The sequence below is a fragment of the Amblyraja radiata genome, chromosome 12 (genome assembly GCF_010909765.2).
Source record: "Amblyraja radiata isolate CabotCenter1 chromosome 12, sAmbRad1.1.pri, whole genome shotgun sequence".
Taxonomy (NCBI): domain Eukaryota; kingdom Metazoa; phylum Chordata; class Chondrichthyes; order Rajiformes; family Rajidae; genus Amblyraja; species Amblyraja radiata.
This window is the reverse complement of record NC_045967.1, coordinates 39,974,566-40,001,955: the sequence shown is the minus strand read 5'-3', so window position 1 is coordinate 40,001,955 and position 27,390 is coordinate 39,974,566. Positions and strand designations below refer to the sequence as shown.

General features: G+C 38.6%; 1 protein-coding gene across 2 annotated transcripts in view; it reads left to right on the top strand.

Annotated features, from left to right (window-relative positions):
* The window catches only part of LOC116979115 (MORC family CW-type zinc finger protein 3-like), a 104,755-nt gene that overhangs the window by 71,929 nt on the left and 5,436 nt on the right, over positions 1 to 27,390 (top strand). For both annotated transcript variants that reach the window (XM_033030598.1, XM_033030597.1), the window contains 6 exons: positions 3,443 to 3,550; positions 5,782 to 5,910; positions 10,746 to 10,823; positions 11,517 to 11,571; positions 22,754 to 22,977; positions 23,104 to 23,950. In XM_033030598.1, coding sequence (XP_032886489.1) covers positions 3,443 to 3,550; positions 5,782 to 5,910; positions 10,746 to 10,823; positions 11,517 to 11,571; positions 22,754 to 22,977; positions 23,104 to 23,950 — 1,441 coding nt within the window. The remainder of the gene's footprint in view (positions 1 to 3,442; positions 3,551 to 5,781; positions 5,911 to 10,745; positions 10,824 to 11,516; positions 11,572 to 22,753; positions 22,978 to 23,103; positions 23,951 to 27,390) is intronic.

The following is a 27,390-nucleotide window of genomic DNA, read 5'->3' as shown; positions in this document are numbered from 1 at the left end:
GTCGGAACCCTTCTTCAAACTGTCTTCAGTCTGAGTTACTCCAGCATTTTATGTCCATCTTCGGTATAAACCAGCATCTGCAGTTCCTTCCCACGCACTTTGCGTCTTTCCAGTGATGTTTCGGATAAAACAGGGTACTGATCAAAAAGTCTCGTTAAGTTTCATCATCAAAATATTGCAACTAATTTGCAGACCACAAGGCCAAGATTATGAAAAGTTTTCCATTGTTTTGCAAAAGCCAGTTGACTTATTTATTTCTAAGGGTGAGGGGCAATAGAGGGAGACAGCTTAAATTGCACATATTTTTAATACTTTATAAATATTATTTTATGCGTACTAATAATGCAGATGTTTTGTAGCTTGTATGAAACACCAGCTGCTATTCTACCTAAACTATTTACTCAGACACTCAGCAATGAAGGCCAGGAGGGGGAAACTGTTTTGCCCCCTCTCACCTAGTTTGGTTTCAGCACTTGGTGTAAATCAGACTCGGGGGCAGATCTCTTGGACTTGCTAGCTGCCTCCCTCTAGCAGAGTGGGCTAATTGCTTGATGCCTCACATCAGATTCATATGAGCCTATGTATTTAGATCATATTACCAATGACAGAATATAGATAAGGAACAGAAAGGGTACGCTAAGGTTATAAACATAATACGTGTGGTGCAGGATTACATAGCAATTACCTAAATTGAAAAGTCAGCCTGTCCGTGGTAATCCTGCACCTATCATTTTAACCCGACGATTTTGAAGCATTTGAAATCATCTCAGCCAATAAAATCCAAAGTTGACTTAGCCCACTTCACTTCCTAGTAGAAACAACTGCAAATGCTAGTTTACAAAAAATACACAAAGTTTTGGAGTAACTCAGCTGGTCAAGCAGCATCTCTGATGAACATGGATAGATGACGTTTTGGGTCAGAATCCTTCATATTGATTGTGGGGGAGGTTGGTGAAAGAACCCTGGAAAAGAGGAGGGGCACGACAAAGCCTAACAAATAATAGGAGGATAAAGGTGAAAGGAGGTTTTGGTAGGCAGATGGTTGGATAAAGTCTGAAATGAAAAGACAGGGTGTGAGACATAATGATTGAAGAGTTGCAAAATGTATTGCTGGAGGAAGTAATGGAGGGGGAGGGGAGAAATAGGCGTGAGTCTGGGTGGTGGAAGGGGGAGGAGAGAGGGAGTATGTTCACCTCTCATTTTACCGTTAATAATGTCCTGTTCCATTTGTTTGATTTTTTTAATTTCTCAAGTTAGAAACATTTTTACGACTTTTTTAATGTTATCCATGGCATGGAAGAACACAGTTTGTAAATTATGTGTGACCTGCAATTAAAGCTATACCTTTAGAAATTAAATCTCAGGTAATTATTTTTCTGTGCAATTGCAGCTTTCTGAATTACATCAGTAATGGTAGATCTGATTTTTTTCCACATGGTTATCCCATTTAAAATATCAACATGTTAATGCATTTAATCAAAAGTTCTGAGAAACTAAAGATTTTTATTGGAGGGAAGGAAAAAAATGCTGATAACATTGAGCAAGTTAGGCTAGATCTTTCTGCGGAGAAAACATAATTTCAAGTCACTGATCTTTTGCTAAGTGAAGCAAGTAAGAATGATGAAGCATGGTTCAAAAGTAACGAAAGAAAATAAATAAGTCTGAAATAATGTAAACCATTGTGTAAATGGTTAAAGTAGAATGCTAAAATAGGGAGGGGGGGGTGGATAGGTAAGAAAAAGTCTCAGGGGGCAAGAGTGTGCTTAAAAATATAATTAGGTTGAAACCAGATATCAAACCATATGGTTATTGGGGATTCACCAATGTAACCGCAATGCCCAAATGCTACTCCAGGAAATGCTGGTAACATTTGCCTTCATTACCGGCACTTGACATAGACTGTGGGGACTATAGTTGTTATGAAGCTATTAAAGTTGGTGCTAAGCACACAGAGCCTCAATTACCTAGAACTTCCTTGAGCTTCCTTCAAGATCTGATCAAAGGTCATTTATTTGAAATGTGGACCTTACCTTTTCCATCCAAAGGATGTTGTCTTCCTTCCTGAGTCAAGCATTAGTATTGCTGAGTCAGGCAATACAGGCATTAGTACTTTTGTTGGACCAGCAGTTTGCAAATAAGATTTAGAGATATGTGTTTCTACATAGATGAAGACAAACCTGCCAGAGATTTATCCATCACAATAGAAACTCAGTGCAAAAAAAAATCTAATTAGCCAAGCCATCAATTAGAATGAATTTCTTGAAAATGTTGACACAATACCTTAAAGCATTTGAAATTATAAAACTGCATATGAGGGAATTCTGAACTAAAAACAGAAAAGCCATTCATAAATGAACATCAGGCCTTGGGCATTTTGCCCAGCATTTTGGATGTGATAAAGTCAATGGGGAAAGTGGACAATCTTTGGGATTAACTGGGTGGGACTGGTCGATCGCCAGGGCATTATTGTGGGAGGAGGAGTACATTTATGTTGATCAGATGATAAATTACAATTTGTAAGGGCTAGTGGTAGGATTAACAGGTAATAGGACTAATAGCAATTTAGGGGATATTGATGAAAAGTGACACAAATTCTGACTTTTTCATTTCTACATGTGTTCTACACATACTTCATGAACATGTGTGGCACAATTACTTTGATGCCAGGGGGTGGCAAGGAATTTAAGGGATACCTTTCTTAAGGGCCTGTCCCACGAGCATGCGACTCCATGCGGCAAGCGCGACCTAACGTGGTCGCTTGAGCCGTACGGCCTCGCGGGGCCGGTCCCACTTCGATCGCCGAAGCCGAATGGAATTGTGCGGAGCTGGTCCCGACATCGCGCGGGCTCCGAAAAACTGACCATGTTCAAAAATTCCGCACGGAAACTGCCTGCCGACCCGCAGCCGCCTCGACGCTGTACGCACCGCCTCGACGGGCGTGTGCAGCGTCTCGACGCAGTACGCAGTGTCTTGACGCCGTACATCACGTGCGAACTTCCCGCGGACTTCGCTCGAACTTCACGTCACTCACTCGACCTCCGCGCAGCCCCCGCTTCCGGTTTGGTCACGCTCGCCTCATGCAGGCGCATGCTGGTGGGACCGGCCCTGTACGGGGATCACTCGACCTCCGCGCGGCCGCCGCTTCCGGTTTGGTCACGCTTGCCGCATGCAGGTCGCATGCAGGTCGCATGCAGGTCGCATGCTCGTGGGACAGGCCCTTAAGGCACTGAAGGAAAATACTCTGGGGAGAATGCCTTTGTGTTGAGCTACCATAACAAAAGCTGCAGATACTCCTGTATTTCCTGTTCTGTTAATCGCTTGATTGCATTGAATTTGTAGTGGATCAGTGATAGACCATTCCAGAAAAAAAACATCTTAGCATCAAAATTGTTTTGCTTATAATTGATACAAAATTTCTAAAAGACAAGGTTATGGTTTTCAGGTTGACTTTACAGGCACTGGGGCAGAAGCTGAATGATTACTGGAAGGAAAAGAAAATCAAGAAAAGACAGGAGGAAGCAGATAGCACAGAGACGATAGAAGAGCCACGGTGAGTGATTTTTGGCTCCTGTTCCCTTTTTAATGATGCATTGAATAAATGTTCAGTTTTAATGTGTCCTGATAACAGGCTGCCATCCCAACCCTTAACCCCAGCAAATGTATCCCACGTTTTGCAGATTGGTGGATAATGAAATGTTTCAATAAACAGTTCATCAAACTCCTGGAAATATTGTCGAATATCCATTGAAAGATGATTGATTGAAAAATACAGCATGGAAACAGCCCCTTCGGTCCACCCGACCATTGATCAGCCATTTACACCAATTCTATGTTATTAGATTAGATTAGATTAGATTATACCTTTAATAATCCTTTACAGGAAATTACAGTGCCACGACAGCTTCAAGACAGACATAACACCACACATTTCCTCAAATGGCTTCCATACTTAACAAGTTAAAATACAAGTTAAAATACAAGTTAAAAAACAATTAATTTAAAAAAAAAAAAAAAAGTGCAGTTATTTATGCGCATTATATAACCTTATAGCAGCTGGTAAACAGGACTTCCTATGTCTCTCAGTTTTGCACATTGGTGCAATCAGCCTCTGACTGAAGATGCTGCTCTTGATCACCTTCAGGGCATGGAGTGGGTGAGTGGGGTTGGTCATTATTGAACCCAGTTTGTTCAGAGTTCTGGCCTCTGCCACCTGCTGGACCGTTCGTTGCTCAGCCCCGACCACTGAGCCGGCCTTCCTGATTAGCTTGTCCAGTCTGTTTTTTTCCGCTATGCGGGCGCCATCTCCCCAACAGGCCACAGCAAAAAACAGAGCACTGGCCACCACTGAATGGTAGACACTGCACAGTAGGGGTTGGCAGATGTTAAATGACCTCAGCCTCCTTAAAAAATACAGTCGGCTTTGTCCCTTCCTGTACACCGCCTCCATATGACACTTCCAGTTCAGCTCACTGTCAAGCTGCACCCCAAGGTACCTGTGGTTAGCGACCACCTCCACCTCAGTGCCCTTAATGGTGATTGGTGTTGCTTGAGTCCTCCTCCTCCCCCTCCTGAAATCCACAACTATCTCCTTGGTTTTTTTGGTGTTAAGATGGAGGTTATTGTGTGCACTCCACTCCACAAAGTTACTTATTATGTCTCTGTACTCCTCCTCATTGCCCCCTTTAATGAGGCCGACAACAGCTGTATCATCCGAAAACTTCTGCAAAAAGCAGCTGTTGGTGTTATATTGGAGATCCGCTGTGTAGATGGTAAACAGGAACGGAGCCAGCACAGTTCCTTGTGGAGCCCCTGTGCTGCTCAAGATGGTGCCCGAGACACTGTTCTGTAGGCGCACGTACTGTGGTCTGAGGGAAAGGTAATCCAAACACCACAGTACCAGTGATGGATCCACTTTCATCTTCTCCATCTTCTCCCCTAGCAGTCGGGGCTACTATCCCACTTTCACATCCACTCCCTCCACTAGGGGCAATTTACAGAGGATCAATTAACCAACAAACCTGTACATGTTTGGATGTGAGAGGAAACCTAACCCAGAAGAAACCTAAAGGGCCTGTCCCACTTACGCGACCTTTAGAGTCGACTGCCGGCACCCGTGATAGGTCGCCGAAATTTTCAACATGTTGAAAGTTCAGCATCGACCAGAAAGACGCTACGATTCTTTGGAGACCTCTCACAACCATAGGAGACCTCTCACGACCATACAGCCTGTATGGTCATGAGAGGTCTCCAAAGAGTCGTGGCGTCTTTCTGGTCGCCGCTGAAATTTCAACATGTTGAAAATTTCGGCGACCTATCACGGGTGCCGACAGTCACCTGTAAAGGTCGCGTAAGTGGGACAGGCCCCTTAAGTGGTCACAAGGAGAATATGCACACTCCACACGGACAACATCCGAGATCAGGATGGGACCCGGTCTCTGAAGTTGTGAGGCAGCAGCTCTGCCAGCTGTGCCATGTTGCTGCTAATGATATTAACCTTCAACATTTAATGGGCACCATCACACAGAAATGTTGAGTGGAGGGTATAAGAAAGCAGTGCAATCAAAGCACGTAGCAGATTTTTTTCATCTTGCATTCAGTTTCTTTCTAAGTTCTAGAGTCCATGAAGTCATTTTCAGACTTTGTCGATACTTATTGCTGCCAGACATATCATTAACACTTGGATCACTACCTTTTGATTATAACTATTCAATATTTAATTTTATTATAGGGTTACTGTACGAATATTTCAACAAAATTTTGTTTTGTTGTTTGTCCATCCAGAACTGCTCCTGATCAAGCGTGGGTTCAGTGTGAGACATGCATGAAATGGCGCAAATTACCACCAGACGTCGACCCAGAATCATTACCAGAAAACTGGTACTGTAATATGAATCCGGACCCTAAGTTCAGGTAAGGAGGATCTGGTGCTTGGCATCATAAGCAGACACAGATCTCTTAAAATGTAATTGATAAAATTGCTGCTTTAAAAAAAATATTGCGTTACAGTGAGGAAACCATATATGACTCTATTATCTGTAAATATGTTCTTCATATTGCATTAGTGCAGCTGATTTAACTTGTGAAAATCTGTACCATTTGGACAACAGCTCTAATGCACTAAGTTCAAGTGGTAAGCCTCAAGTAGTCGGCAAGTTGGGGACTGATGACGTTCATATCACCTAATTTGCAATTTAGGACGTGTGATTGATTCTCCTTTATCTAGTCTTTCAAACCTATCTCGTATATCCTTTATGCCCTCCTGATTTCCCTCCTAAGTTTATTCCTACACCCTTGGTGGAGCTGCTTCACTCCTGTTTTTTGTGCTTATATTGAAGATAAGGATATCAACTAAGTTGTTTAATTGACCTCCTCCATTCTGAACTGGATATTTCAGGATGACTGAGCTTTGATCATATCCATTGCTGTGGAACATAGGTTTTTTTTTAATTGACATAGCTTGCATTGTTTAGTACAGATGTAGTCCTGTGTAGCAACAGATTAGTAACTTAATTTTGGATAAATCTTGTGCTGCTTGTTCTCTTTTAGTCCCACAATTAACTAGGTTTGGACTGGTTGGATGGTGATAGCAAAGTATGATCAGTTGCAAAGCCAACACTGCAATGGAGATCAGCTAAACACCTACAGTGACCCGCAAATTCACTCTGAAGTTTTGCACTAAGAATGATGGGATGTAGATCAGCCTATAATAAAACCATGATACAACTTTGATGTAAGATAACAGTTTGTGATATTGAGCATTACTGACTGAGTAATCAAATTGGAGTGAGTCAGCTTAATGTCAACATCCGCACTTTGCACTGAAAGCTCAGTTGTAACTGTATGTACAGATAACTCTTAGCTTCAATAAGAGTGTGCAGATTGGTGCGATCAGTAGTTTCTCATAACACGTTAGAGCGAAGACAGGGCCTCATCTTTACAAGGATTGTATGATGCTCAATAGTGTCATGTCCATATCTTCCTTTGTCTGATAGATTGATGAGAACTGGGTCATGGGTTTTCCTTTCACTTTGTGAAAGGAGACAATCATCCTTTAGGACATGATCAGCCCAGTAAATATTATGACGCTGATGTCCTCTTGAAGAAAGACACTGAAATGGCCTAACAGACTTACTTCAAATACTGCTCAGCATGGGGGACAAAAAATTCATCAATGGGGGAAGATGATAATTAGCAGCTGATTTTCATGCTTATGTGTGATCTGATGCCATGGGAATTAATGGAGTCCAGAGACAATTGAGAAGTCCCAGCCCCCCTCGTACTGACTGTGCCACACTGACATCAGGTTTCTAGGGCATTTCCCCCTGTTGGATCAAATATACTTTGGAATGATCAAGGTGCAGACTTGCACGTGGCCATGCTCATAGGATCATATCTATGTCAAATTGTACTGTTATTAGTCTATGGAAAAGCCACGCAATTTCAACATGCCTTTAGAGCAGAATCTTTGCAGTCTTGCCTTTGTTGCTTTGGGTAGATAGGTTGCTGATTAATGTGTCTTCCAGTTTTGTTCCGAAGTTTCTGGTAGCACATTGATATAACTGGATCATAAGCAATTTGAGAGGGCATGCAACATCAAATGTTGCATGCAGATGACACAAAGCTGGGTGTCAGTGTGAACTGTGAGGAGGATGCTATGAGAATGCAGGGTGACTTGGACAGGTTGGAGGAGTGGGAAGATGCATGGCAGATTAAGTTTAAGCGGATAAATGTGAGGTTATCCACTTTGGTAGCAAAAACAGGAAGGCAGATTACTATCTAAATGGCGTCGTTGGGAAAAGGGGAAGTACAGCGGGATCTGGGGGTCCTTGTACATCAGTCTATGAAAGTAAGCATGCAGGTACAGCAGGCAGTGAAGAAAGCGAATGGTATGTTGGCATTTATAACAGACTTACTTCATCGAATCGAATATAGGAGCAAAGAGGTCCTTCTGCAGTTGTACAGAGCCCTAGTGAGACCATATCTGGAGTATTGTGTGCAGTTTTGGTTCCCTAATTTGAGGAAGGACATTCGTGCTATTGAGGAAGTGCAGCGTAGGTTTACAAGGTTAATTCCCGGGATGGCGGGACTGTCATATGCTGAGAGAATGGAGCAACTGGGCTTGTACACTCTGGAGTTTAGAAAGATGAGATGGGATCTCATTGAAACATATAAGATTGTTCAGGGCTTGGACACGGTAGAGGCAGGAAACATGTTCCCGATGTTGGGGGAGTCCAGATCCAGGGGCCACAGTTTAAGAATAAGGAGTAAGCCATTTAGAACGGTAACGAGGAAACACTTTTTCTCACAGAGAGTGGTGAGTCTGTGGAATTCTCTGCCTCAGAGGGTGGTGGAGGCAAGTTCTCTGGATGCTTTCAAGAGAGAGCTAGATAGGGCTCTTAAAAATAGCAGAGTCAGGGGATATGGGGAGAAGGCAGGAACGGGGTACTGATTGGGGATGATCAGCCTTGATCACATTGAATGGCGGTGCTGGCTCGAAGGGCCAAATGGCCTACTCCTGCACCTATTGTCTATTGTCTAAATGCATTGTTGTTAATATGTAGCGATGTTACAAAACCTACCTTCAGCGGCGCTGCAGTTCTGCCACTGGCCGTGTACGCGACTGAGATGGGGAAGGGGGGGCGGGATTAAAATACAGGTTTGTATCACTTGGCGGAGAAGGATTTCCTCGGGCTGCTAGCTGATGAAGAAAAATCGATCGGACTTCCGTTCCCGTTTTTTTTTTTTTTTAATCGCTGGACAATTTAATCGCTGGATTAAAGTAAAAAGCAACTACGACGCCCTGAACGCCTACAACGTGACGGATCGCAAAAATGGGACAAAACAAAGGGTAAGTCGTCTATTTCACATATAATCTTGCTTCTTGGGGTGGCTTTAGTCTAATTTTACGTTGCGAAAATGTTATTTGGGGCCCATATGGATCGGCAGTGTCTTTCCTGCCGATATGGGGTTAAAATTCACAGCAACAGCAACGTTCCAATCGATCGAATTCCAGTAACAGCCACTCGCAAGATGATTTAAATCCTCTTTTTTTTTGGACAATCATGTCATAAGCCATCTAAATCGTCTATATTTTGTGTTATTCTCTCTCCATGGTCATTATTTTTTTAAACTAAATAGTCACAGCCGTTTGAGTCTCATGTATTGGGCAAAAAATAATAATTTTGATTATATAGAGAGTGGATGTTTCTAGATTAATTTATGGGAATTAAACATTAAATTCCTTCCATCTGGCATGTAAGTTCATGACAGTGAGATTTAAAAATCATGTTATATTTGGAATTCTTGTGTGAATGGGATTAGTTTGTTATTTGGATACTTAGGCTATAAAAAAAAATATTTTTCTTAAATGGATAGATGTTTAGATCTAGCAATTGAATATAGATGAATTTAATTGATTAGATGAATTTAATTGATTTGATGAAACTGATGAATATGAATTTTTTGTTGGATGTTTACTATTTGTTTTAGCATTTAACTTTATAATTTCTACCTTTTTTTCTAAAACTGCAAATAATGCTGTTCGGTGTTTTTTTTTCCCTTTACATTTTAAACAGATATCTCTGAAGAAGAAATGCAAAATTGTCAATCCAAATGCCCAGCAAAAGCCTGATTTACACAGCATTCGCAGAGATTATCCGAATTTGGACTACTCCAAATGTGATGATCTACAGGACATTCTTAATGGGAAAGTAGTCGGCAGAAAGGCATGTCATGCATGGTTTGAAGAGCAAAAACTTGTAGTTTACAATGCCAAAATTGAAAAGTTGAGGAAAAACAAGGTGTACAGTTGTTTATTGGTTACAATCTGAGGAGTATGATGATGCTACTGATTATGATATGCCAATGTACCAGCTAGCAACTGATCTTCTCCATAAAGACTTGGTCTATTGCTAGAAATTGTAATTTATTTACCTATCTGTTATGGACTTACAGCATATAATACAATAATATTAAAGTTTTGATCTTGAGAATATCGCATTTTTGAATTTTCAAGGCAGTCTGGGTGTTTATTACTATTTCCGTCACAGCGGTCATTTTTGCAATTAGCTACAATTAGGTAACTAACTAATTATATGCTTTAATTTCAGGTCATCCAAGGAAGATGTTTTATATTTGTTTCAGAATGCTTCAATCTATAATAACTGAAAATGTCATTCAGTTCTCTTAATTTTTAAGAAAGTTATAGACTTTTGATTGTCCTTTTGTGTTAAGTCAATGGAAAAGCAATAGGGAACAAGATGCTAATTTCTGAGTATGAAAATGGCCATAACATTTTTAATACTGAAGATATGAAAGTGAATTAGGTGTCAAATTAAACTTATTTTTATGCTTTATCTGATGGGATCAACTGCAGACTTGATTTTTTAAATCTCTAAATTTTGTAAAATTGCTATAATATAATATGATCTGGTCACCAATGGACCAGATCAAGTAAAGATGGCAAATTTCCTATGCAATCTGCAAATTGCACTCGTCCAGTAGTTTCTTGATTACTGTCATTGACATCAGCTTTTAAATTGCAGATCTATCTAATTAACGTTAGTTCCTCATCCATGGTGGAATTGAAACATTACTGTAAACACCTTCAGTTTCATGGATCATTTTGCTACTGCAGTTTCTTGTGAAATAAGTAGTCTGTTAGCCTCCAAAGAAATATTAATACCTATTCTACAGGGTGATGTATGATGATAAAATGCTAACATGTAGACTTGTTTTCATTTTAGAGACTGTTCTATACCAGAGGAGCCAGAAGAGAGTGATGATGAGATTACACCCAGTTACGAGAAAACATCCAAAAAATAGTTAAGTATCACTGAGAAAAATGTTCTGTTCACAAGATGGAGACAAACATATTTCTATTTCAGGTCCAACCACTCTTTTAACCTATTTTCAATTGATGACAGTGCTTTCATTTCCAGTCATTAATATATAGAGATTAAAAATATTTCTGGTTCCTATCTTAAATTAAATTTAAACTTAAACAATTATGTTTGGAAGCAGTAATCAGATCAGGTACCAACTGACTGTGTGAGAGAAAATGCTTTCAAGAGAGAGTTAGATAGAGCTCTTAAAGATAGCGGAGTCAGAGGATATGGGGAGAAGGCAGGAATGGGGTACTGATTGTGGATGATCAGCCATGATCACAGTGGATGGCTGGGCTGGCTCAAAGGGCCAAATGGCCTCCTCCTCCTATATCTATTGTCTAATATTTAAGATGAAAGATCCCTCATCTGAGTCAAGGACATTTCATTTATTTTGGCGTGCCTCTCATTCTTGAGCCCTCAAATACTAAAAATATTCAGTTCCCTCTATTTTGTTCTGTATATTAATAAATTTAATTATTTAAAGTATAGCTAATAGTAGGCTTCAGGAGAATTGGATGAAATTGGTGGGGGAATCTTTACCGCTCCTCTAGCATGGTAAAAACCAAAGACCGCACAGCTATTTTAGATAGTTACCATATTTTCAATTTCATGTGCAATGTTTTTTCTTAGTGATCAAAGTCTGGAGAGAAAAAGAACAAAGTCTTTGGAACAAGAGAGCCTCATGGTAAGAAATTGTACAAATATAAAATTATCTCTTATATAGGCAGCTGTAGACAATTCCAGATGACCTTTGTATGTATCATATTCCAAACTTGAAAACTTAATCAGGAAAAGAGTCACATCCTAATCAAACTCTTTGTGGGAAAACAAGATCCAAATGCTGTATAGCACACAATCCCTAATGTAGTGGTATGAGAGTGCCTTTAATTAAGGCCAGTGATTAACACAGTCTATTGTATGGGCTCCGATAATTAGTGTTGAAAGAGGGAAGGACTTTCTGGTATTTATAGTGGCTTCTTTAAAAACCAAGCATGAAGGACTGCACAAATCATACTTCGAAGCCACAAACCCATACCACAATAATCTACTATTTACTTAGTTTTCAAAGTAGATTCAAATTAGGTTTGAAAACTGTGAGCTGTCTCTTGTTAAATTATTTACACCAAGTTATATCTCATACTGATATGCAAATAGATTATACTTTATTCAGACAAGAGCTGGATCATAACTTTTTTCCTGGTTAAGCACTCAAGTTGGGTAAATGATATAAATGTGTATTGAACTTACTTTTAATGATTCCTTCGAATTACAAAATGGCATCAAGAGTGTGACTTATTTTGATGTATGTGTCTGTACACCTATTAACTTGAGCTAACAATATTTTTTCTGCCTTTAGATATGTGAGAAATTATTTAAGCAACGTTAAGCAACATGTTTTCAATTGCAGACAAATAAAATTTCTTGTTCTGATACATTACCAAAATTGTGTGATTATAGACAAATCCTAGCAGTGAATCCAATGTTCCAGCCATGTTTTCTGCATTCACAGAATACAAGAAATTGTCATAAGCATGTCTGTCCATCCTGGCCTACAAAGTACAATTGAGAAGATATTTTAACTATCGATATTTATTGTACTATGGTTCCCCAGTTATTAGTAGTTTCAAACTATTGCATTAGTTCATTTGTATATCAACTATGAGGATAATGGAGAGTCTCATAGCTTAATCATACATTGACAATATTCAACAGCGTAATTGGTCTACAATAAAACTATTGTAGTTTCCCAGTGATTCAGTTGTTAAGTGCATTTCCTACTCTTGTACTGATCAATAGAAATTTGAGATGTTTCAATCTGTAGCCTGTTTTTGCAAATATGTACAACTTGCACACTGGCACTGCAGGTGCCACAGCTCCAGTTTCCCAGGCTCTCTCTGACCTCCTGTGCATCTTGTGATTGCACAGGTTTTCTCCTGAGATTGCATAGGTTATCTCCTACATAGCCAAGTTGTGCAGTTATTTGGCCGTTGTAAATTAGCACAAGTGTATGTGGGTCCTAGGAGAATCAACTGGACATGGCCATTTCAGTCTGAGATAGAATAGGTTGCAAGGAAATAAGTGTGGGAATGGAAGACTTTTGTGATCCTGGATGTGTTGGCTGCCTCCTTCTGTGTCATAAGGAAAAAAGATGAAATGATGTCCTATCACAAGCTCCACCTTTATCAGGAAAATAGTTGCACTGCATTCAAATTTTGTGTGGGAAATGTGGTTTATTTGCTTGACAATATAGTAAACAAGCCTTGGTGTAAAGAAATAGCAGGTTCCTTTTGAGAACTAATTTGAATGTAATTTGGAAGCTCCAGACATGAAAGAAATAGCAGGTTCCTTTTGAGAACTAATTTGAATGTAATTTGGAAGCTCCAGACATGGTTGATTCCATCAAAGATATTTTGCAGCATCATAAGTGTGATTTCTGCAGACGGTTCTTGTATAGGTCTTGACTAGGCCCAATATATGTTACAGAATATGGCAATCTCTTCTGTGTTGGCTGTTACAGCCTAACAATGATTGAAATCAAATAATGATAGGAGGCAAAGGAGATAGTGATTGACTTCAGGAAGTGTAGTAGTACACGTTCCCCAATTTGTATTGACGACGCAGAAATAGAAATGGTTGAAAACTTCAGATTCCATGGAGCCAAAAACACCAACAACATTGACCACACACATTGAAGCAACGACCAAGAAAGCACTCCAATGCCTCTACTTCCTTAGAAGGCTTAGGAAGTTCGGCAGGTCCCCTACAACTCTCACCTACTTCTACAGATGCATCATAGAAAGCATTTTATCAGGATGCTTCACAGCTTGGTTTGGGAACAGCTCCTTCCTGGACCGCAAGAAATTGCAGTGAATTGTGGACGTAGCGCAGACCATCAAACAAACTAATCATGACTACCCGGCTCATTCACATAATGCCCTGACCTATGATATCATACGTCCACTTTTGGCACCTCATTTGAGGCAGATACATATGTTGAATAAAGCAAAGCGTATGCTTTATCGTGCCTCAGAACACTTGATACTGGTCACTTAACTGCCTCTTTGTTCTGTACTCAGAATTGATTAAGCTTGCTCAATACATAAATCTAAGATGAAAAACAATTTGTGGTATAGATCTGGGATAAAGTATTTGACTGAAAACAAATCCCAGTTTTCTTTTCCATGTTTTCAAGAATTTTCTGCATTTCTTATGTTTGCAGTCTCTGTCAAAAAACAATATTTCCAGTTATTTTTGTAAGGATTTCAACTGAAAATGTTGTTTCTGGTTGAAGCTGGAAAAAGTGCAGAAAAGATTTACGAGGATATTGCCTAGAGTTGAGGGCTTGAGCTACAGGGAGAGGCTGGCCAGGTTAGGACTTCATTTCTTGGATTGCAAGAGGCTGAGGGGTGATCTTATATAGGCATGTAAGATCATGAGGGAGTAGATAGGGTGAATGCAGAGTATTTTACCCAGAGTAGGGGAATTAAGAACCAGAGGACATAGGTTTAACATAAGAGGGGAAAGATTTAATAAGAATCTGAGGGGCAACATTTTCACACGGAGGGTGGTGGGTATATGGAGCAAGCTGACAGAAGAGGTAGTTGAGACAGTTACTATAACTACATTTAAAAGGCATTTGGACAGATACATGGATAGAAAAGATTAGAGGGATACGGGCCAACCGTGGTTGGGATTAGTGTGTCTGGGGCATTTTGGGCAGCATGGGCAAGTTGGGCTGAATGACCTGTTTCTATGCTTTATGACTTTATTATAATCTTTTCCTATCGCAGTCTATTGTTGAGATGTAGACTAATATCTCTGCCTTGAGAATGACATGGTTTTGTTGATATTACTGTTAGTTCTATCTCAGAACTTTGTGGTTTGGAGGTCCAATGCATTCATGTATCATCTACACTGTTGAGTTTGCTTGTTTCAATTTCATGTTTTTTTCTGTCTTTTCCTGCAATATGTTAAATACTATTGAAAAATTCAAATTTAATTAATGCATTTATTTTGAAGAACATTTCAAAATTATAGTTCCTTAGCCAGATTAAAAAACAGAATTGTGAAAACAAATATAACTTTTGTATTTTAACTGAAGAAACATGGCTCAATTTACAATTATTCTTCTCTCCACAAAAATGGAAAGGCATAATGGCGAAAGAGTTTCAGTTGTTGAGAATCATTTTTTCCTTATTTGCTGAATGGGAAAGTCACTCTTATGGTCCATTCGTGACTGGGAAGTTACAGCTGGAATCTATTCTCCCTGATCCCTTTAGGCACAAGGGCCACATCTAACTCCCTCTTAAATATAGCCAATGAACTGGCCTCAACTACCTTCTGTGGCAGAGAATTCCACAGATTCACCACTCTCTGTGTAAAAAATGATTTTCTCATCTCGGTCCTAAAAGACTTCCCTCTTATCCTTAAACTGTGACCCCTAGTTCTGGACTTCCCCAACATCGGGAATAATCTTCCTGCATCTAGCCTGTCCAACCTCTTAAGAATTTTGTAAGTTTCTATAAGATCCCCCCTCAATCTTCTAAATTCTAACGTGTACAAGCCGAGTCTATCCAGTCTTTCTTCATATGAAAGTCCTGCCATCCCAGGAATCAGTCTGGTGAACCTTCTCTGTACTCCCTCTATGGCAAGAATGTCTTTCCTCAGATTAGGAGACCAAAACTGTATGCAATGTACAGCTTTACTCTTCCAAAACTTAGCATAGTGCACCTCCAAATAGTCTTGTACCATGTAGGTGCTGTCAGTCACATACATCACAAAACAAGGGTAATAAAAGGAAAGAATTTCAACAATTACAGTAAAAAAACATTCATTGGGTTGTACATACTGTGCCCTCCATAATGTTTGGGACAAATAGCCATCATTTCTTTTATTTCCCTCTGTACTCCACAATTTGAGATTTGTAATTTAAAAAAATCACATGTGGTTAAAGTGAACATTGTCAGATTTTAATAAAAGCCATTTTTATACATTTTGGTTTCAAAATGTAGAAATTACAGCTGTGTTTATACATAGTCACCCAATTTCAGGACACCATAATGTTTGGGACACAGCAATGTCATGTAAATGAAAAAGTAGTCATGTTTAGTACTTTGCTCTTGCCATCACTCTGATAGAAGTTAATCTTCATTTCATCTGTCCACAAGACCTTTTTTCCAGAATGGTGGTTGCTCTTTTAAGTACTACTTGGCAAAGTGTAACCCGGCCATTCTATTTTTGCGGCATACCAGTAGTTTACATCTTGCAGTGTAGCCTCCATATTTCTGTTCATGAAGTCTTCTGTGGACAGTGGTCATTGACAAATCCACACCTGACTCCTGATCTGTCGGACAGATGTTTGGGGATTTTTCTTTATTATAGAGAGATTCTTCTGTCATCAGCTGTGGAGGTATTCCTTGGCCTGCCAGTCCCGTATCGATTAGTACGCTCTCTTTCATCTTAATGATGTTCCAAACAGTTGATTTGGGTAAGCCTAAGGTTTGGCTGATGTCTCTAACAGTTGTATGCTTGTTTCTCAGTCTCATAATGGCTTCTTTGACTTTCATTGGCACAACTTTGGTCCTCATGTTGATAAACAGCAATAAAAGTTGCTGAGAGCTCTCTTATACCTGCATTACGGAGGCAACTAAACACACCTGACCAATTACAAACACCTGTGAAGCCATGTGTCCCAAACATTATGGTGCCCTGAAATTGGGGGGACTATGTATAAACACAGCTGTAATTTCTACATGGTGAAACCAAAATGTATAAAAATTGCCTTTTAATAAAATCTGACAATGTGCACTTTATCCACATGTGATTTTTTTTCTATTAAAAATCTCAAATTGTGGAGTACAGAGGCAAATAAATAAATGATGCGTCTTTGTCCCAAACATTATGGAGGGCACTGTATAGGACATATGTCACAGGTAATAATAATAATAAATTTTATATTTAATGGGCGCCTTTCATACAAAATCTCAAGGACACCTTACATAGTAAACATATAATCGGAATATAACAATAAGGACATCACAGAGACACAAATTAAAAACAGGATTCAATCCAAAAACAGAAAATCAAAAACACAGTGTGAAGAGGGAGCAGCGGCAACCAATTCGTGCCAGCGTCCACTCTCTCTTCACGGCAGCCATCTTGGACACAGACCTACAAGACTACAAATAGACAAAAAAAAAAAGGTAGCCTCAAGTCCCCATGAGAAGCAGCAACATCAGGTAACAATTAGTTCACTGACCACTTGATCTTTGCAGAGGGCGGCCTAAAATTTAAATGAACCTCCTTATAATCCCATATTATTTAGTTTAAACATTATTATTGAAATTAACTATACTTCTTATATTATAGAAATTAAACTCGATGATAGGTATTGATAATTTTTAAAGAAATATAAACTTGAAATGAAGAATTAGTTAAGAAATGAAGTTATTGTGAAAATTAATCAGGTTATTGCAACAATTTAGCACCTTCCGAATTTTCAAGTAACTTTCCTCCTGCTATGTATTTGTTACAAGAGCCCAATGCCCCATAAAAGTACATGGTTATGATGAGAACTGAATAATTTATTGTTGCATATTAATTTATTTTCATATTTCAGAAACTGTTATGATTTGTTTGTAACTGTGCACAGCCTTGAGGACTGCACAATAATGTTTCTGTTAAATTTATTTCAAAATTGAGGAGTGAAACCTAACTGAAATTCAACATGTAGAATGTTAATTGAACATTTTAAAATTAATCAGTTAAATTTAGAATAATATATTGTTGAAGTCCTCAAATGCTCTGAAACGTCGTGCTGTTTTTTTTCATTAATATCTGCCTTTTTTTTTTACAATTTTGCTTATAATTCTAATTGCCCACTTTGTATTTTTGTCTTTCTCCCTGAATTACTTGGTGTGTATCTTGCTTTCAATTTGTTTTTTCATATTCTGTCTCGTATCTTTGGCATTGTTTTCGAAGTTCCTGGTAAATTCTACTTTTATTTGTTAAACCCTAGCATTTTGAATTTACAGGCAATTTTAGCGTGGTGCCCTGTGTCCTGCCCCTTTCCTCCCGTTTGGAGTTCTCAGCCCAGTTTTCGCTCAGGATGCTTTGCCACTTAAAAGGTCTGCTTTCAATTCCGAACTTCAAGTCCTCACTCCACACTGTGAATAACTGGGGACAATGGTGATGTTAATCTCTTCAGAATGATTCTATCATTTCTCCTCTAGTCTACTCACAAACCATTAATAATCCCTGGCTATGCTACTGCTGCCTTGCATGTTTAGAGAGAATATCTCCTGCTCTATTGGAGATTCCTAACCACTGTGGCATGCTTTAAAATAAGAAATTGCATCAAGAATGTTCATATATTTTCTACCAGTAAATTTCCGTACTAAGTAGTAAGACTCCTGTGTTGCTAAGATATGAATGAACATTGAAAAAAAAATGTTGACTACGTTATGTTCATTCTATGAGGAGTTTCTGCTGTTTGCTGCTTGCATATAGATTTCTAAAAAATAAATTACAAAGGCAATGTGCAGGTAGATTACAGCTTTATTTTTGTGGTAGATCTTAAATGAAACCTATGAGATTATGCTTTTTCAACACTCAGATTCTGCTTTGGAAAGTACTTTGAAATGAATCCAAAATAACTTAATTGCAGTACTTTAAAGACTGATTGAAGAATAGTATTTTATTATCCCAGTGTCCTAAAGGGCATTTTCAAGTCAGTAACTTGTATCTGAGCTTTAATCTCTGTTCTGTGGAGAGTTATCTGAAACATTGAGGGTATCTGTGAAGATTATAATTAGGGCAGAAATATTAGTCATGGTTCCCGCTTGTAATCACCATACAATAATTTCCGATAGAAAAGTACAAATATTTAATCACGTACATTTTCAGTGGATTGGGCTAGGCTCTAAAGCATCTTACAGTTGAATACCTTGCTTACCCTCTCTTATTTGATTTGTAGGACAGCAGAGGACTTTTCTGGCAAGGAGACGGTACGCTGTAAATATATGTCCCTCATTGCATTATTGTACATCGTCATTATAGACTGCAGTACCAATTTAGGTTAGTCCAAGTATAAGTGAATGGTTTAGAACCAATGGAATTGTACACACATGAAGCAAAATTCGTCATTTCCTAGTATCTGGAATTTCAGAATTGGAGTTGTTTGCCTCATCAATGGTCAGTCACAAGTCCAAGTCCATAACACATGCAAGTGGCAACAAAAGTTGATAAAGTGGTAAAGAAAGCATATGATATGTTTGCTTTCATAGGTCGGGGTGGAGTATAAGATTCAGGAAGTCACAATACTGCATTATAGAACTTTGGTTAGGCTTCTTTTGGATTATTATGTACAGTTCTGGTCGCCTAATTGCAAGAAGAATGTGCAGGCTTTGGAAAAGGTTTACCAGAATGATGCCAGGATTTGGTGGTATTAGCTACAGGGAGAGGTTGGAGAGACTTGGATTGTTTTCTCTGGAACTCTGGAGGTTGCAGTGAGACCTGATAAAAGTATATAAAATTATGAGAGGCATAAATAGGGCAGATGGTCAGAACCTCTTTCCCAGGATGGAAAAATCAAATACTAGAGGGCATAGTTGTAATGTGAGAGGGGCGAAGTTTAAAGGAGATGTGCATGGCAGCTTTCTTTATCATGCAATGGCGAGTACCTGGAAAATGCTGCTGAGATTGGTGGTTGAAAGAGATACAATAGTGGTATTTAAGAGACATGGGCAGGCATATGGATATGGAGGGATATGGATTCTGTGCAGGTAAATAAGGGATGGTCTTGGCATCATGTTTGGCACAGGCTTTGAAGGCCGAAGGGCTCGATCTTGTGCTGTGCTGTGTTATTCTGTGTTATGTGTTCTATGTAATTTTAGTTTTTGAAACATCCAAAAATGCTGGACACAGAGAATAGTTTTTACTAATGAACTGTGAGGGTGGCACAGTGGCGCAGCGGTAAAGTTGTTGCCTTACAGCGCCAGAGCCCTGGGTTCGATCCTGACTATTGGTGCTGTTGTGCAGAGTTTGTACGTCCTTCCTATGACCGCGTGGGTTTTTCCAGGTGCTTCCTCCTACACTGCAAAGACGTACCTGTTGGTAGGTTAATTGACTTTGGTAGAATTGTAAATTGTCCCTAGTGTGTCGGATAGTGCTGGTATACGGGGTGATCGATGGTTGGCTGAAGGGCCCGTTTTGGCACTGAATTTCTAAAGTCTAAAGTTATGATGTATTCTAAGGAGTGTTGAAGAATGTTAGAATGGGAATTGCAAGCTGGAACTGTGTGAGAGACCTATGTCACAGTTAGAATTGAACTTCTCTCTCTTGATGCCCCTTCCAGCCCGTGCCTCTTCTGTTCAGTCTCATCATTATGATCTTCAGAAACACACTAGTGAAATTTACAGTCTAAATGTTCAACTACAGGAATGAGATGGTAATCATGCCTAAACTACACTTTTTGTAACTAATGAAGAATGAGATAGAACAAGATATAAAACCAACATTTGATCTTGTTAGTTTTTCAGAAGGTTACATTAGAATAATTCCTGGTGTTTTTACTTTTGAACATAATAGCAAAAAGGGGAGTTTTTTAACGGATTTAAATTGACCCAAGCATTGTAGGTTGGGGTAAGCCAGCAAAGCACCACTTTCTGAATTCACCATTGAGTTGCAATCTCACAATCATTGCCTTTGGTTTACCTAGTAGTATTAGTGTATGAAGGTAATTAGGTGATTGAATGAATGCTTGTTCTTTTCTCTAACAAAATAATACCTTAGTTAAATTATGTTGTTCATCACAGGTAAGTGCAATTCATGAACTCTGAATTTCTTCACATATTATTTACAAGTATGTTGTAGATTTAGAAACTAGAGAAGGAAATGACTTGATTGTTATTTTAGGTTGAAAGATGTAACATCGTAACTTTTTCCAAACAAATGCAGCAAATTTTGTATTAGTATTTGCACTGGTGAGGATTAAGAGAAATGTCACTTTGAGTTTACAGTAATTAGCATTGTCAATAACAACTGAATTTCAGTCTTAAACAGATTGTGGAGTTTAATTTCCTTAATGCCATTGTGCAATTCTTTTACTACACCTTTTGTTAACTTATTTACAGACTGTGCTAACGTGCTGCACGTAAGAATTTTACATTTAACGTATTATCAAATGTAATTGAGTTTAGTTGTTTCACATGATCGTGTAATGGCGTGGTAGAATATCTGCACCATGTGTATAAGATAGCAGACATTAGAACAATTTTATTATTATTAAATTAGTGTAACAGGAGCATTAAGTTCATATTTTGATTCCTTGTATGTAGCACTCCAGCATTCCCTAGAAAATTAAATGTAAAGTTTTTTTTTAAATGATACAAATTTTTCCACAGTCCCCTACTCTCTTCCCAATCCACTTTGGATCTTAAAAGATTCCCTGTTTTGTTTCTATTTCTATAAGCTTCCAATCCAAATCGATATATAGCACAGGTGGGAAAATGAGGAAGAGCTGCCTCATGCAAAACTGAAAGATCCCCGGTTCAATCAGTGTTGTGCAAGTGGAGGTTGGTATGTGTGGTCCTAAAGAGTAAAAAATAATGATCAACAGATAGTCAGATATCAAAAGAATCAAGAGATACAATATCAATGCAGGAAAATGACAGAAAATGTGGACTGAATGGCGAAACATGAACAAGGGGCCAAACGATCTACTGCTATTTCTGTCTTTTTAATGTTATTTTGATCACATTTTAGCAGAAAGTGCATGGGCCATCGTGTGAAAAAATACAGTCCACAGTTGGTCTAAGAAACAGTTTTCAAGAGAGAGTTAGATTTAGCTCTTAGTACTGATTTTGGATGATTAGCCATGATCATATTGAATGGCGGTGCTGACTCGAAGGGCCGAATGGTTTACTCTTGCACCTATTTTCTTTGTCTATGTCTAAAGATTGGTCAATTGGTCTCAAGATGATTGTCGACTGGATTTTGACAGGCTTTAATTATTCCTATGTTTGGGAGAGTTTGCAAAGTGCATTTGGGACCTATGCAAGAGTCAGGACCAGAACAATTCCTGTTTGCAATGCATGTTTTTTATTTTTAAGATGTGGAAACTGGATTTGTCTCAGCTGGAGCCTATGGACTCTAAATTGGGTATGGGCTCTAAATTGGGTTGTGAAATACTCTTTCACTTATCATTGAAATGCTAGGTTTTGAAAAGCTACCATGCGACCTTTCTGGACTTCTGACAATAGCTTTTGCTAATGTCGAAATTAGAGCCCATAACTTAAACAACAAAATATTGCTGAACTTGGAAATCTGAAATAAAACAGAAAATGCAGAACATATTCAGCAGGTAACCTTAATGCCTCTCTGGCAGAGAGAAAATATTCGCATTTCAGTTTAGGAGCTCAGTCCTCATTCGGGTATTCTGCTGAGTATTTCCAGCCCTTTTTGTTTCATTTCAATAAACTAACATTTCTTTAAAGCCATTGAACACATGTTGTGTTCAGCTACGTATATAGTACATGTCACAGAGAGAAGAGTTCCTCAGTTACTCTGATTAGTATTTAATGAAAGAAGAAATATTTTAAAGACATTTTGAGTTCAAATATTTAAAGTAAAATATGCTCTTTGAATGCAAATATCCAAAAACTAGAATTTTATACTTTTAATGTAAGTCCATATTATTAATTCAAACAAATAACTCCGCTGAAGATCATTGATGTTGGGAAATGGCTGATTTCATGTTCCCAGCCATCATTGTTGGATGCTACATCATTTAATTGGCTTTACAAACTTTTATTTTTTCCACTGAAATTCTGAAATATTGCTTTGTTTTGCATTCTTTTCATTTATAGTCACCTGAGCAGCAATCTGAGCTGTTTTCCCCAAGCCAAAGTCAAGATAGCCTGAAAACAGAAGAGAGTGAAGAGAAAGAGGAGGAGGAGGAGGAGGAGGAGGAGCAGGAAGAAGAGAGAGGCTGCAGAACACGATCATGTTTCACTAGTGTCAGCACAACTTCAGGAAATGCAGATGTCGTGAGCGAAGAACGTGTTGTGTCCTCCAGTCTAGGACTGAACAGGTTCTTAGTCTGCTTTTACATTTGTATATTGAAAATTCCATGGAGAAATTATAACGTTAATACACAAAGCTTGAAATTACTGCCATTTGAATTGTTGTGGAGTAACTTTTTTTCTTCTCCCCATAGTAACAAACGAAAGCAGAGTCCAAAAGGTAAAAGCCGAAATAAAAAGCGTTTCAAAGAGAAAGCAGAAGAATTGGTCATTCCTGGTGCAGCCCAATCAATGGAATCTGGAACCGTGAATTCGAACAGAGAAATGGAAAGTAGCAGTAGTGATGAGGATCTCATCATCATAGATAATGAAAGTATGCAGCGATTTAAAGACATTCCACGAAGCACCAAGGAGGAAAAAATAGAACCCATGGATTTCTCTAGACCCCGTGAAGATCATTCTGACAATAAAATAATTAACCAAAATGGTGAAAATAGTGATGGATCGGTTATTCGTGTTTCTGCAGAAAATGCACTTATTTCAATTGGAACACAGACCAATATATTTCCTGTGATAAAGAAAATGGAAACAAACTCTAATGGCACAAACGAACCCGCACTCTCCCATTGTAATGTTGGATCCCAAGGAAGTGTTTTAACAGACAAAGTTCCTGAAATAGCTGTCGATTCAACAAAATATACTCCAGCTACAGTGCAATTTTTGGAGAACCAATTGGACCATGCAAAAAATTTATTGGATGAAATAACTGTAGAAAGAGATTGCTTTAGGAAGCAAAATGAAGAACATACAATTGCACTAAAGCAGATAACAAAACAACTGCTGGAGTATCAAGAAAACGAGCGGCAACAACAAAGTATTTTGAAAAATGAAGCTAATGGGCCTGAAATCTGGAGTCTTGAAGAGATCAAAGCAGATTACAAGAAAATAATTGAAGATCGCGATTCCTTGACTCGGCAGTTAGATGATGCAACAAAGGGGATGGAAAATTACTCCTTGGAAAGGGATCTTTTAAAAGATAAGGTAATTTCTATTTAAAGGCAGAAGCAAGATGTCAAATGGTTGTTTTTCACATTTGAAGGATGGTAGACATTGCTGTTCCTTGACCTCTGGTCGATAACAAAGCTTGACGATGTGATAAGCAGTTATAGCCCCAACAGGCAAAGGTAGGCTGGCAAAATGAGTGAAGAAATGATAGGTAAAATTTCATACAGAGAACCAGAAAGGCAATATCATGGTAGATAGAATAAGGAGAGGCAATATAAACTAAGTAGTATGGTTGAACGAACTGGGTGAATATGTGCATAAATCATTAAAAGTGGGGGGGCACTTTGTGGTTGGTAAAGAATACCGAATTTCTATTAGATGCCTAAACTACAATAGCAGTACATATATATTCTGCCCCCACAATTTATATTAAGATCCCACAACGCCATAGGCATAACTACACTATTGTGTCCAGGTCTGGTCACCAGATTTTAGTAGGATTGTTGAAGTACTGGCGAGGGTGCAAAAAGAAATTGTAATTTTGTTTCTGGGATAAAAAAATTCAGCTATAAAATTAGTAAGGAGAAACTGGTTTATTCTCTTCAGAATAGAGACATTTGAGTAAAGATTTGATGCAGATGTACAATGTTTTGACCAGTTTGTATAGTGTAAAGAAAGGAAAGCTATGGCATTAGCAGGTGGCTCAAGAATCAGAAGACAAATACAAGGTGATGTGAGGAGAACATTTGCACAGAAGGTAGTTACAATCACAGCTTCCAATGACAATGGAAACAGAATCAATAAATCAGTGTGTTTTAAAGGAAATAGTTTGATAAAATGATTCTAAGTACCTTCTTAGTTTGTGAGCTGAAGAACTGACAGTAGACATAAAATTCTGGAGTAACTCAGCGGGTGAGGCAATTCTTTCTTACACTAACTGAAGAACTGAAGTGGCTTTCAAAAATGTGCAAGTTACAGTGCCCTCCATAATTATTTGGGACAAAGATCCATCATTTATTTGTTTGTCTCTGTACTCCACAATTTAAGATTTGTAATAGAAAAAACACGTGGTTAAAGTGCCTATTGTGAGATTTTATTTAGTCAAGTCCATTGCTCTGGGCCATCCAACACTTTATATCCTCGCGGCAGTGGATAAGGTTAAGTAAATTTGATCGTTTTTTGGGCTTCAGGGGGAGATAGAGTTGTGTATCGTCTGCATAGCAATGGAAGGAAATGCCGTGCCTTTGAATGACTTGGCCTAAGGGGAGAATATACAGGGAGAAGAGAATGGGGCCAAGGATGGAACCTTGTGGGACCCCGCAGCAGAGGCTAGCTGGGGAGGAGAAAGAGTTGCCTATGTTAGTAGAGAAACTCCTACCTTTGAGGTAGGAGATGAACCAGCTCAGGGCAATGCCATCAATAGCAACCCCGTACTGGAGACAGTCAATTAGGATGGTGTGGTCGACAGTATAAAATGCTGCGCTGAGGTTGAGAAGGAGTAGGATTGCACAGTCGCCGAACCAAACGCAGGAAGGTGGGACTAGTGTAGCTGGACATGTTGGGCAAGTTGGACCAAAGGGCCTGTTTCCACCGCTGTATCACTCTATGACAGTCACTAGATTATGACAAATCTATGAAGGATCATTGGTTGCACAAAGGAATTTGAGTTATTTATGTTCGCATAGAATTGTTGAATTTTTGTTTATTATATATTATCTTTGTGTATAGTGTTTACAGGCCTGTTTTGCTGCTGCAAGTAAGAATTTAATGGTTCTGTTGTCAGTATATATGACAATTAAACACTCTTGACACTCTCTTGCCTAGTCCACTGTCACAGATAATGTCTGCTTGTATGTGAGTGCAGCTTTTTAATGAACAGTAAATGGAATTTTTGTACTCAGTTGAGTGATGAGGAAGAGGCCAATAATAAAGAAAGGGCTGGCTATTTACTATACGTTTCAGTGATTGGAATTCTAGTGAACTGAAAAACTGAAAAGAAAAAAATAGTTTTATTGAAACACACTTTAAAACTAATTAGTTTATTGGTAAAAGCTAATGTGAAAAGAAATTTAAAAGTAAAACATTCGTAGTTTACAAGGTAAAATGTAAATGTATGATAAAGATTAAATAGTAAAATTTGCTGTATTCCTACAGACCTTATTAACAGTGCTTGTGCTTCAAAATCATTTATATTCATGCAGCAAAAGGGTCCCACTGTAACTCATGTCGTGCTTCGTGCAGGTATATTTATGTATTTTTCACTGCTATTTTTCTTGCGAGTTGGATGTGAATGGGAGGACAGTCTTTGAATTAGACTTTAGTTTGCATGTATTTTGTTTCAGTAAACTCTTTGCCACAAACAGAATCTATGAATGCCACTTAAAGATAAATGCAATTTTTTTGTAGTTCTGTTAAAATTCGGTTCATTCGAATGAACAGTTCGAAATGTAATTGGGGGGAGAAGAGTAAACTTAAAAAATCTTTTGCTTGGGTCCAGTAAGGCACAATCTAGATTGGAAAGGAACCCTTCTGGTTTGGAAATTTTACTTATGAATGGTTTTCTCAAAAAAACTATTAAAGCTTAAAAGAAACCACTCCACACTACAAAAAACAGTGATTTAACATAGTCGTCCTGATGCTGTATTTTCAAGAGGTTGACTATTGGAGAAAGATTTGAGATTTATTTTGGTTTTCATCTTTGGATACAAAGTTATTCAAAAAGTGGGCGCAGCTGATCCACAGTTAGATTTTTTTAAAAGGATGAAGATTAGAACAGTAGTGAACTTCATCATTAAATCCAAGGCTTGCTGTTTTCGATTATTCATTTTGGGCGTATGGGCTTTGCTGGCAATGCCAGGTTTTATTGTGCACAGAATGGCCATTTCCAGCAAGAGAGAGACTTACGATTAATGCTTGACATTCAGTGGCATTAACATCACCATGCTCCCGGCTTTCAACATCTTGAGAGCCATCAGTGACCAGCCATGTAAATATTGGCTATGAGAGCAGGTCAGAAAATCCTACGGTAAGTGATTTAATTCCCCAATAAATCAAATATGCACAAGAAACTTAATTGCATGAAGGAGAAATCGCAATTTAAATTATCTTTAGTTCCAATAAGCTAAACATTTATTCTCACGGTCAACAATACCGTGTGGCTCTAGTGTAAGCTGTTTTTAAAATGCACTGCAGCGACTGACTTAATCTATTTTACCAACGCTTCCCAAATTTCCATCTGCCATCAATTTGGACTTCAGAAGCCGGAGAGGACCATAACCTGCAGAATGTTTTTATTTTTTGGACAAAATGGGCATTGCTGTCAAAGCCAGGTTTTATTGTGCACAAAAATGTCAGGAAATTGCCATTTCCAGCAAGGGAGAGACATTGTTGTCACTGGTCTGAACCTTGGAATTCCCTTCCCATCAATACTGTACATGTATGTTCACCAGAAGGCTGCAGTGGTTCCAGAAGGTGGC